Source organism: Lepidochelys kempii, chromosome 1 (assembly GCF_965140265.1).
Source record: "Lepidochelys kempii isolate rLepKem1 chromosome 1, rLepKem1.hap2, whole genome shotgun sequence".
NCBI classification, from domain to species: Eukaryota; Metazoa; Chordata; order Testudines; family Cheloniidae; genus Lepidochelys; species Lepidochelys kempii.
Window position 1 is genome coordinate 230,376,490 of NC_133256.1, and position 12,313 is coordinate 230,388,802.

The window sequence follows — 12,313 nt, forward strand, 5'->3', positions numbered from 1 at the left end:
GTCAGTAGAGTAGCTCTCTCCACACAGTCCTCAGTGCTTAACAGGGACAGGTTACTGCAGGCTTAAGAAGTTCTCCTCCACAGGGTCTTAGAACAAGGACACTATGTCATAATTCCCTAATACTATGATTGGATGCTGGCTCCATACTAAGTCTGGAAATTTACCTGTGCCAAGAGCCTACTTAAGTGCTATTCACCATCTGAAACCCCACAGCAAGAGGGGAATATCATCCTAAGGAAAAAGAGTGCCACCTGTTGAATCACTAATACAATCTCCTCTAGCACCCCGAGTTTTCCTTTGGGGGAGTCTTCCTTGCAGGAATTTACTAGGCTTCTCCCTGCTTAGTTTATAAGAATTTGGGAGACAGCAGCCACAACTCAAATATCTGAGTCCAAGACTGCCTTCAAGCTTATTTCCTCTAGTGACCTAATCAGAAATTGAATGTAAATCTCTAGAGATGAAAAGCTGGAGCCCTAAAACACTGGCTGTTCTGGCTTGCTTTCAATGTTGCCTTTGTAAAGAACTACAAACCCATACTTATTTGGCTACGTGGTTCCCATAAAAAATTATAAATATAAAAATAGTCCTTTAAAGTCCAAAAGACCTAAACTATTTTGCATTTGGAAACTTCAGTATGTGTCACATTCAAATGGAGCTCGTCTGGCCATTTTCAGACTGTGTTTCAAGAAGTGCACAAGTTCATTCTACTAAGAATTCTTTATACACTCAAGGATTTCAAAGCACTTGGCAAACATGACACCTTGGTGAAGTATGCATTATTCCCAACGTTTGACACACAAAGAAACAGATACAGAGGCTGAGTCACTCAGTGAGACGATGCCACAAAGAAGATGCCCATTCATCCTTACCCCTAAGCCCATACCATATTCAGCAGACCTCTCCTTAGAAGAGCACCTGAGGTTTGGTTTCCTATGTCTACAATCCTACTGGTCAGCAGAGATTGGTGTTACCTGAAATTGGACAGATAAAATTGACACATAAAGGCAGCTTCATAGCCAGTTTAAACAATGCCCCCTCCACAGTCCTGCAGAGATTAATTGTAAAAGACAACACAGCTTGGATCTGTATTACTTTTTCTGGGTCTATGCTGTCTTTTTTGCACACTCCCCCTGCATAGGGGATTCCATTTAATTGAGTATCCTGTGGCAGCTGTAGCCAGGAAAGGCCTTTGTAGATTTCTGTTCTGCGACATCCTGACCTAGTGGAAGAGGATGGGGGAGCCAGGAGTCCTACAGCCTGTGTGGTGGCACAGGGTCCTGCATGGGGAAGACTTGCCTCATGTGGCTCCCCAGGGATCTATGGGGCTCAAGGCAGAACTGCAGTCCATTCCCTGGAGTGCAACCTTCCCCTCCCAAGGGATCCTCACAGAGCCTGCCTCTCCTTATCTCCCTCTCATGGGCTTTTCCAAGGGCTATGGAGTTCAGATGGGCTGCAGATATGTGAGAGAGGATTCTAAGTGCCATCCTGATAGTTTTAGGAACTATTCAAAGGTGGGAGTACATTATGTTGGCAGAATATTCTTCCCTAGCATTTTAAAATACTATAGATAAGTTATGTGATTTGGTTTCCATTTAAACTAAAATGGATCTGTTAAACTCATAAAACCCAAAGTAAGTCGATAGCTGTACTCTGATTTTATTTTGTTCAATTTACTCTTTATGGCCAATTTCCCCCTTATAATCACAGTGTTGATTATAGGTCCTTAAGGCACCATGTTGTGATGGGTGGCACTTGCAGGAAGCAATAGGCTGGGAACTTCCATTGGCTTTTACTTGCCTATTGCCTAGCCAGTATGTTTGCTGTTGATCAATGGCATGAGCAGTAGGATGCCAAAGACAACATCACATCTAGTTGTCCTCCTCTCTCCACTCAGGAAATCTACACTCATCAGCAAGAATGAACACCACAGCCATAGAGATACAGATTGGAATCTGGATGGGATCATGTCATTGGTGCAAGACTCTCATGAGATCTTGAACTGACAGCACAGAAGTTGTCGCATTCAGGGTATATGTACACTTCAAGCTGGAGGTGTAGAGACATACTTGAGCTAGCTCTGTTTGAGCTAGTGCACCAAAAATAGTAGTGTAGCCACTCGGCATGTGTGGCAGGAGAGGTTAGCCATATGAGTACGATCCTATTGAGTGGCTAGCCCCACCTGCTGCTAGCCCAGCCATGGCTACACATCTATTTTTAGCACACGGCTCTGATCAAGCTAGCATGGGTTCCTCTCCTTGAGCTGGAATTTACACTTCCAGCTTGAAATGTAGACATATGCTAAGACATTGCTATATTTAACTCCTAATAATGGTCTGGATCACCCCCTCTGGTGGAAAAGCCCAGGAGATGGGGCTAAAGGAAGGAAGGCTCTAGGATGATCCCTTGGGGGAGGTTTCACCCCATGGAATAGGCTTCAGTTCTGCCCCCAAACCCCACAGATCCCTTGGGATCCACAAGAGGCAAGTTCCCCCAGGCAGAGAAACTGTGCCACACCACAGAGGCTCTAGATGCCTGGCTCTTTCACCCTTTTCTACTTGGTCAGGATGTTGAAGAAGAGCCAAACAACCAAGGCTTCTCCTGGCTATGTCTGCCCTTTAAAACACCTTTAAATTGTTTCCCCCATGCAGGAAGAGAGTGCAAAAAAGATGATATAGAGCCAGAAAAAGTAAGAGAGACCAAGCTATATTGTCTTTTACAATTCATCTCTATGGGGCTGGTGAATTGGGGTAGTGTATCCCTCTCTGCACCACTCACTGCCTGCCCCACCTAGTTTCCACTAGCACTGGAGAGATCCTAACTCCACAGGGAGCCCAGCTGAGAGTCCAAGGAAGAATCTTTACCTTACTGTGATTCTATTTCAATCAAGTCTTATATTAGAGAAGAGTCCATTGTTTTTGTCAAGCCCTTCCTGCCATGTTCAATAACTCATATCTTGTCTGTTTTAGGGAGAGCACATGTCATAACATACAGCCCTTGATCTAGGGTGGCCACCCATCCAGGATTGTCCTGGACTCTCCAGGACGTCAGGAGGGGCCAGAGGGCATACTGGGTGTAGGAGGGAGTGTGGCCAGGTCTGAGTTCCCACAAGGTCCACAGGGGCCATGGATTAACCGCGCAAATTAGGGCAGCTCTCAGGGCTGCCTTAATTTTCGCTTGGGGCCCTAGTGACTCCTAACTACCCCAGGATGCACCTTTATTTTTTCATCAGCTCCTGTGCTGGGCTACTCACTGCCACAAATATGCGTTGGGGCCTGTGGGTACAAGGTCCTGGTTCAGTGGATATCACCCTGGGGAGAAGTTAAATCTACCTCTCTAGTAGCATCCATTTCTTGATAGGCTGCAAGAGTTTCTAACATCACACCAAAGCTCTTTCGCCTTCACGCACATGTATATGTAGATGGTAATAGATGACAGAGGCAGACACATCTCTCTTTATCTTATCTCTTATCTGTTGAATTTCTAATGGGCCCATCTCCCTATTATCAGTGATGATTAGTGTACTAGTTCTTTAAAACTGTAGTAGGAAGCCAGGCAGAAGGGTCCGGGACTGATTCTAGGCAGAAGCTCTAAAATGAAGCAGAGAGATCACAGGAGAGTTTGACGGAATATATTGTTTCCTTATTCTAATGAAGTTCCTTGTTCAGTACTAGAAGGAAACAACTATGTAAGCATGTATCATTGTCACATGCCAATCGCCAGGCAATTTTCACTTGCAATGTGTAATTTACACTGAACTCACTCTGGGAAGAAGGTGTACAATGTAGCCTACCCAATAATTTTCTTTTCTCCCTAGCAGCAAGTGCTGTCAACATGCAGTGGTTCTCAACCTATCTACCATTGTGGGCCACATATGCAACTCTCTATGTGTTATGTGGGCTGCATCCACACAGTATATATACTACCTGTATGGCCCTGAGGATGTCACATGGGCTGCAGCTATATGCTGATTGGGTTGCAAGCGGCCCACAAGCCACAGGTTGAGAACCACTGCATTAGAGCTTCATAACTCCTTTTGCTACACCAAAGCACAGTTCAATGTATGCACACATGGTTAGGACCCTACCAAATTCATGGTCCATTTTGATCAATTTCATGGTCATAGGATTTTTAAAATAGTAAATTTCGTGATTTCAGCTATTTAAATCTGAAATTTCAGGGTGTTGTAATTGTAGGGGTCCTGACCCAAAAAGCTGTGGGGGGGGGCCATAAGGTTATGGGGGGGGCGGGGTTGTGGTACTGCTTCCCTTACTTCTGCGTTGCTGCTGGTGGTGGCTCTGCCTTCAGCACTGGGCAGCTGGAGAGCGGTGGCCGCGCTGAAGGCAGAGTCGCTGCCAGTGCAGCGCAGCAGTAAGGATGGCCTGGTCTGGTATTGCCACCCTTACTTCTGCGCTGCTGCCTGCAGAGCTGGGCCCTCAGTCAGCAGCCGCCACTCTGGCTGCCCAGCTCTGAAGGCAGCAGAGCAGAAGTAAGGTGGCATGGTATGGTATTGACACCCTTACTTCTGTGCTGCTGCTGGTCGGGTGCTGCCTTCAGAGCTGGACACTCGGCCAACAGCCGCCTCTCTCTGGCCACCCGGCTCTGAAGGCAGCGCAGAAGTAAGGGTGGCAATACCGCGACACCCCCCACCCCGGGGGCCCTAAAATAACCTTGTGACCCCTGCAACTCCGTTTTGGGTCAGGACCTCCCCTGTGAAATCTGTATAGTATAGGGTAAAAACACACAAAAGTCCAGATTTCATGGGGGGACATCAGATTTCACCGTCCGTGATGCGTTTTTCATGGCCATGTATTTGGTAGGGCCTTACGCGTGATGTATCTCCTGATTGACTTTCACTGACGATACGTAATTTCCATCAGGATCACTGGGAAGAAATTAAACAATCCTGCCCCTGCAGCAGCGTTTACTTTTCTCACTAGTAGCAGGAGTTCCCAGAGCCAGTGCTAGGCATAAGCAGACTAAGCAATTGCTTAAGGCCCTAAGCATACCAATAATGGGTCATATGTGTGTTGTGTGTGGGGGAGGTCCCCCAAAATATTCCTGCTTAGGGCCCCCAATGGGCTAGCACCACCTCTGGGAGCTCCTAACACCCCACTACAGCCCTTTCCACTCCTAAAGCCTCATTCACACTTCATGTACTGTATATGTAACAGTGCCAAACATACCAAAATCGTGAATCAGTTTCCCAACATCACAAGAATGCCTTTAAAAATCATGAGATTTTAAAAAATATAATGACTATAGAGTTTTTTAATTTGCTGTCTCATTCTTGAGCTGTTAGTGTTTACATTTTCCAGCGTTTCCTTGCAATTATGAGAGCTAGACGTTTAGTCATTTTTAAAATAAAGGTGAGATTCTCATTGTAATCACATGCCTCCGGGAGCCCCGGCTTTAAGAAAAACCCCAACTATCCAGAGACTCCCCAGAAAATTGTGAGGGCTGGCAACACTGACATCCATATGTAGATCTCCTCATTTACAGTGTGTGATGTCCATTGGGCTCCACTGGGAGAAAATAAATAAACCTGCCCCTGCGTTTGCTAACTTCCAGCAGGAGCTCTTAACACCCCACCAGAGCCCAGATCTTTCTTATTCTCCATCCCCATGTATGTCTATTTAATACAACCCCTGCTTTACGGTCATTTTCATTTGCAATCTAATTTCCGCAGGGAATCAGTGGGGAGACAGTATATAATGCTGTTTTAGCAGCCCTGGTTGGTTGCTGTTCCCACAAGCAGCAGGAGTCCCTCGCATCGCAGATTCCTCCCACCTATACTTTGACTCGCACTGAGTCATTTCCATTGGGCTCGCTCTGGGGAGCAGGTAAATACTCCTGCTTCCGCAGCTGCGTGTGCATTTCTCCCTAGGCAGCGGCTGCAGCAGCAGCTCCAGAGCGAGGGCTCTCACCGCCGTGATGTGGCAGCGGCAGGTCGGATCACGTTGCTAGCCCTGTGCGCGTACCCGTTTGAGGCAGGATTGCGGAGGAGGGTTTTTAGGTGCCAGTGGTAGCAAACGTGGGCTGTGCGCACACATCCAGGGTTCATTATCAGACTAAGAGAAAGTGTGTGTGCGTTGGGAGAGGGGAGGGGAGGAGGACAGGAGAGGCACGTACCACCAGACGCACAGAGCAATGGACGTTCACAGGGGAGCGATTAATATTACATTTCTCTTCAGCGTAACTCCTCTCCCAATGTCACCCTCTCTCCTGACAACTCCTTTACGACAGCGAGGCAGTGCGTGACAGTCATAACAACACTAGAGCACGCTCCTGATTTGCACCTACAGACATCAATTCGCTGTAATCGGCAGCCTCAAATAGGGTTCTTTCTAAAGGGCAATATTAAGAGTTACAGGCCGTTTAGGATCACCTGCACGAGACAGATTAAACAAAAACCCTCCGGATTATAAATGACTCATTGAAATAAACAGGCAACATAATCTCTCTGCACCAGAGAAACTTTAAATTCCCTAAATGGGACTTGGCAGATCTCAGTGTAGCTCAGGAGTAAAACGACATTTTTGAACGCACCATTTTAATCACTTTCCAGACAGCTGATTTGCAAATTGCATGTTGTCAGACTAAGGTCTCCCCCACTACGATTTTTCCTCCCAACGCGTTTTGCTTTTTGCACAGGACTACCACGTTGCCTCCGGTTTTAAATCCAGCATCCTTTATGCTATATGTGAAATCTCTCCCACCCCTCCGTCCATAAACTGGCTCGACTGAAGAGCAACCAACCCCCAGGCACTAAATGCACCATGATCAGGAGTGCTGCGTTTACTTCCTTACAGGAGGAAACCTCAGCGGACTGCATTGCCATTTGGAAGATGAATAGCTGGACAAAGTTGTTTTTCTTTTCCGGTCGCCTGGATCAACTGTCCCCGCCTCCTTTCCCTCCCACCCAAACCCCTAGTCTGGAGCTTGTGTGGTACGTTCCGCACGTGAGCTGGGTGCTGGTCTGGCTGGCGACGCGCGTGCCCTGTGGCCAAACACTGATCAGTGAGTGCAAACTACCAGCACAGTGTGTGACTGTGAGTGTATGAGTGGGAGAGAAAGAAAGAGAGAGAGAGAGAGGGGAGGGAGACAAACTGCTTCACACTTTCCCTAGTGCACAAGAGAGACAGAGGCTGCATGTGCACAGTTTCGCTCAAAGATCTCCAAAGACTCTCAGCATCCCACAGATTCAATCAAAAGCAACAACAAAAAATCAGCTGTTGTCAAACATGGATGAAGGAATCCCTCGTTTGCAAGACAGGCAGTTGCTAGAACATGTGGATTTTATAGGGTAAGGAGCCAGTGCAATATATCTCTCTGTCTCTTATCACTAGTGTTTTGTTTCTTCTTAAGAAACTGATAGAAAGCATTGAAAAGATAGGTCATTCTTAAATGGTGTCTGATTCGTGCTTCCTTTTTTGCAGTCGGGGACTATCTTTGGAGCTGTACAATATTATATGCATATCTTATGTTTTTTCTCTTTCTGTATGTATATATTCCCACTTATGAAAGTGATAGGTAGCTCACTGACATACTACCATTGGATCTCTCTTTCATTTTTACAGACTGGACTATCCATCCCTGTATTTGTGCAAACCCAAAAGAGGCATGAAAAGAGATGAGAGTAAGGTAAGAATAAGTTTCTGAAGCTCTTCATGACCTGCCTAAATACTTAATTGGGGTTCATTGATTTTTATAGCATAGCTTTACCCATAACCGCATCCGAGTTTCTTTCCTTTTAACTTCCCCTGATAACTACCGGATAACAAGCATATAAGGGAAGGCTATACATGCCTTGCAATTTGCACTACATGTGGACAATTGTTTTTGTTTTGATTGTCATATTAAGTGAATGTAATATTTGGCTTTTCCTGATTTTACTAATTAGGAAACATACAAACTGCCACATAGATTGATAGAAAAGAAGAGGCGAGACAGGATTAATGAATGCATTGCTCAGCTAAAAGATTTATTGCCTGAGCATCTGAAATTGACGGTAAGGTATATATATATATATTTCATTGTCTGAAGCATTATACAATATGTTCTTTGTGATTATCTTAAAAATTTAAGGACAGGAACTGTAGAGCTGAAAAAGTATGACTTGTGTTGGATGGTAAAGGTTTTCTACAGAGGTGTATGTATATGTGGTTCAGTTTAAAGCAGCAATCATTTCTAACATGCTTATGTAAAACCAGAAGCTTTCAATATAAAACTCCTTTCAAAGGGAGGTTCCTGAAGTTATGGACACAGAATATAATGGGCAATTGTATTGCCTTAGTAACCAAGTATCCCCTTTCCCCCCTACTTTTCAGACATTGGGGCATCTGGAGAAAGCTGTAGTTTTGGAATTAACTTTGAAACACTTGAAAGCTTTAACAGCCTTAACGGAGCAACAGCATCAGAATATAATTGCTTTACAGAATGGTAAGTCAGTTTCAGAAGATGCCAGCACATAAATATACTCAGGAGATAGGGTTGTTAAATTAGAGCTCTCCTAATGTACTATAATTCATAGGGGCAGGCCTTTGATTTTTTTTTCCCATGTGCTTTGAAAGGAATATAATAAAATGCTTAGTGTATTATCTGGCCAAAATGCTGACGTCCACTGAGATGTCACCAGCCAAATTGCCATGTTAACTCCCAGCAAATATAGGCATTTGTGCCCCATGAGGAAAAGTAGCCTGGATTGAAAGGCTTCCCTAAGAAATCACTGAAGTTACCTTTGGTTTGACTAAAAAGGACAAGCCCAATAGCAGGGACTCCCCATGCCTGTGAGAGCAGCTGGTTTTATGCTGACTTTTCTTTGCATTCCCCCTCCCATATTCTCCATCACAGGGGAGCGGTCTATGAAGTCCCCCATTCAGTGCGATCTGGATGCTTTCCATTCGGGATTTCAAACGTGCGCCAAAGAAGTCTTGCAATACCTCTCCAGGTTTGAGAGCTGGACTCCCAGAGAGCAGAGATGTGCCCAGCTCGTAAACCATCTGCACGCGGTTTCCACTCAGTTCTTACCCAGCCCCCAGCTGTTGACTCCACAGGTCCCCGTGAGCAAAGGATCCTCCTCCTCCTCCTCCTCCTCCTGTGCACAAGATCGCACCGGGCAAAAGCTGGAGGCTCAGACTAACTGCGTCCCGGTCATCCAGCGGACTCACCCGCCCGTGGAGCTCGGCGGGGAGAACGACACCGACACGGATAGCGGCTATGGGGGGGAGAGCGAGGGCCGGCCGGATCGAGAGAAAGGCCAGGCGGCGGGGCTGCCCGGCCTGACGATCAAACAGGAGCCGGCCGCGGACGAGGCCCCAGCGCCCAAAAGGCTGAGGCTGGATTGCAGCAGCAGCGCCACCCTCCCTCCTGCCGCCGCCGCCGCCGGGCTGAGCCCGGATCACCAGGCAGCGGCCGCCCTGCTGAGACCCGACGCCGCCCTGCTCAGCTCCCTCATGGCCTTTGGCGGGGGCGCGGCTGCTTTTGGCCAGCCAGCCGCCGCCGCCCCCCTTTGCCTGCCCTTCTACTTCATCTCCCCCTCCGCGGCCGCGGCCTACATGCAGCCCCTGCTGGACAAGAGCAACCTGGAGAAATATCTGTACCAGGCCGCCGCCCCCATCCCTTTGCTCTACTCCGGCATACCGGCCCAGGCCGCCGCCGCCGCCGCCTTCCCCTGCCTGTCCTCGGGGCTGGCGCCGGCTGATAAAGCGAACGCAGCCGCCGCCGCCGCCTCGGCCCTTCTGCCCCTTGACCTGGTCTCCCCTGGGCAGCACCTGCCCCATCTCTTCGCTGCCGCCTGCGAGACCGGGCCCAGCCTGGACAGTGACCTTCCCTCCCCGGAAGATCTTCTGCAGCCCGGAAAGGAAAGCCCCTGAACTGGGCTACAGGACATAGGAGTCAGCCCACCCATGCTCCCGAGTAGGGAGGAAGAAGGATCCCACCCTAATGAATAAGAACAGCAACAATCAGAAACAGCCCACCCACCCACGTCGTGGTTTTTAAGGGGGAAAGTGTAATAGGTCTGCACGATGTTTCTGTTGTGGTTGTTTCATTTCTTTGGTGTTCTCTCCTGCTGCGTTTCTTCTCTCACCCCCACCCAACTCTGCTGCTGTAAAAAAAGATCCTTTGCATTTCTGTGTTTCACAGAGAATCACAAATTGTCTCCACGTTTACCGAAAGGAAGCAAATAGAAATAGGCTTCAAATCAACGTTTTGTAAGCCAGAGGGTCAGATTCAGTTTCTGACCCAAAGTGTCAGTGACGTCTGAAAGTGGGTAGGCAAAAAAAGTTGCCCTGGGAGCCACAGACTATGGTTATGGCCTCTCTAGAGATGTGTATTAATAATAATATATAGAAGCAAATGAAGATCATACAGTATCTGACTCCAAGTAGGGTGGAGATGCTTGAGAATCTTTAAGGATTAAATTTGCTACTCAGTATTTTTTTAATGTTTGGCTTTATAAATGCATAAATATGTTTAAAAACAAAAAAGAAAAAGAAAAAATAGTAAGGATACGCTTTTCTCTAAAGTAAACGTCGCACCTTATTTTGAAATGTTTTTCTGTAGTATATGTTCCACTTAGTAATTTGCACTTGTTTAAAGAGACTTGGATTGGTTCATTGTCAGAATGGGGGAGAGGGGACAGAAAGAGAAGGTGAGTTTTAGGTACATACATTTGCACTTTATTGAGAAATGGACCATGAATGAATTGACTGTTGAGCCCAGTCCTTCAGTGCTTTGAGTACCCAGAGTTGCTAATGGCTTCAGTCAGAGTTTTGGATGTGCAAGGAATAGAGGATCAGGCCCATGCTATGATTTCTTCTTAGCTAAGGTATAGAGGTATGGCAAGTGCATTTGTCCTTATTTAATTTCAGTATTTTCCTGAGTTTTTATAACCTTGCTTTATAAAACAAACATTTCTGCACTGAACTAAAAAAACCAAAATAAATAACTGACAACCCTGAACTAATTTTATCCCAAATTAAAAACTGGAGGAAATTATTAAACATCTCAGTTTTTAATTGGAAATGCTTAGAAGATATGGGATAAGGTCCCATGCAGTCCTTCTGTCTCCAAATATCGTGATTTCCCTTTCTGGAGACTGTACAGATGCCAGATAATCACACAGATAAAGCTTTATTAATAAGGCTTAAAACAAGACCTTGCCTAGATATTTTTAGTTTGTTGCCAAGGTAGCACTGTGAGAAATCTCACTTGAATGTTATGTAAGAGGTGAGACACAACTGTCTGATGGAGTGAATAAGTATCCTGGGTCTGTTAGTCAGTTTGATTGCATTTGCTGCTGCTGTTGCTACTGTTTGCCTCAAACGCTGTGTTTAAACAACGTTACAAAAAAATCTTACTAGCCTGCAGAATGGCTGTATGTAAATAGTTGTTAATACATCCAATTAATGATGTCTGACATGCTATTTTTGTAGGGAGAAAATGTGTTTATGATATTTTGAGTTAAATATCTTTTGGGGAGGATTTGCTGAAAAAAGTTGCACTTTTGTTACAATGCTTATGCTTGGTTCAAGCTTATGCTGTCTTAAATTATTTAAAAAATAAATACTGTCTGCAAGAAAACAGCTGTTTTAGAACAGTTTAGTATGTGATATATTAGAAATCAATCTTTATAATTCAGTATTTTCCAGCACTCCACAAATTCTATTATCTAAATATTTACACACTATTTTGTGATTTTAAAAAAGTCTTACTAAGGAATAAAAGCTTTAATACACAACATGGGTTTGTCTAGTAATTAAAAATTTCTAGATTAATACGGCATAATGGATGCATAGCAAACCTTAAAAATGTCTAGTTGTGTGAATGTAGATAGCAATTTATTTTGTTTATGAATATTTTAAAGATGGTTTTGCATTTGCTTACTTTCCTTTGACTGAGTGTTAATTAATTGTATTTTATAGTGTGTACATTACACAAAGCACTGCATAAAGCATGCATGCGCACACATTTCTAATTTTAAATTGTTCTATACTTTTTTGCAGTATATTCATTCTACATTTTAAAATGATAAAATGTAACATTCACACTATAGATACTGTACATCTTTAGTAATTGTCCACAATTATCAGACTTTAATTATCAGATTTTTTATGACAGGTTGATGACATTAGTTTCATAAATGTTAGGGAAATAATGTATATCTGAAACTGGAAATACTGTAAAAAGCTCAATTTTATAGGGACACAATCAAGTATGGGAAAATATTCCTCTAAAGACTTTGACAGTTTTAATATTGATGAGATTTGGAGCATTATCCTGTTCATGAGAAAATAATTTTTTAAAAAGTAGG

At 44.9% G+C, this 12,313-nt stretch overlaps 1 protein-coding gene across 1 annotated transcript; it reads left to right on the forward strand.

The window, feature by feature from the left end:
* The first annotated feature begins 6,969 nt into the window (after positions 1–6,969).
* On the forward strand, positions 6,970–11,676 carry BHLHE41 (basic helix-loop-helix family member e41). The gene is made up of 5 exons (XM_073317659.1): positions 6,970–7,303; positions 7,578–7,641; positions 7,901–8,008; positions 8,328–8,439; positions 8,851–11,676. The coding sequence occupies exons 1-5, from the start codon at positions 7,242–7,244 to the stop codon at positions 9,870–9,872; spliced, it is 1,368 nt and encodes a 455-aa protein (XP_073173760.1). The 5' UTR covers positions 6,970–7,241; the 3' UTR covers positions 9,873–11,676.
* The last annotated feature ends 637 nt before the right edge of the window (positions 11,677–12,313 follow it).

Excerpts from the sequence above, each read along its gene's own strand:
- BHLHE41 (XM_073317659.1), top strand. The coding sequence starts at position 7,242 with ATGGATGAAGGAATCCCTCGTTTGCAAGACAGGCAGTTGCTAGAACAT. Across the intron at positions 7,304-7,577 it reads GAACATGTGGATTTTATAGG|ACTGGACTATCCATCCCTGT; the intron begins GTAAGGAGCCAG and ends TCATTTTTACAG. Across the intron at positions 8,009-8,327 it reads CTGAGCATCTGAAATTGACG|ACATTGGGGCATCTGGAGAA; the intron begins GTAAGGTATATA and ends CCTACTTTTCAG.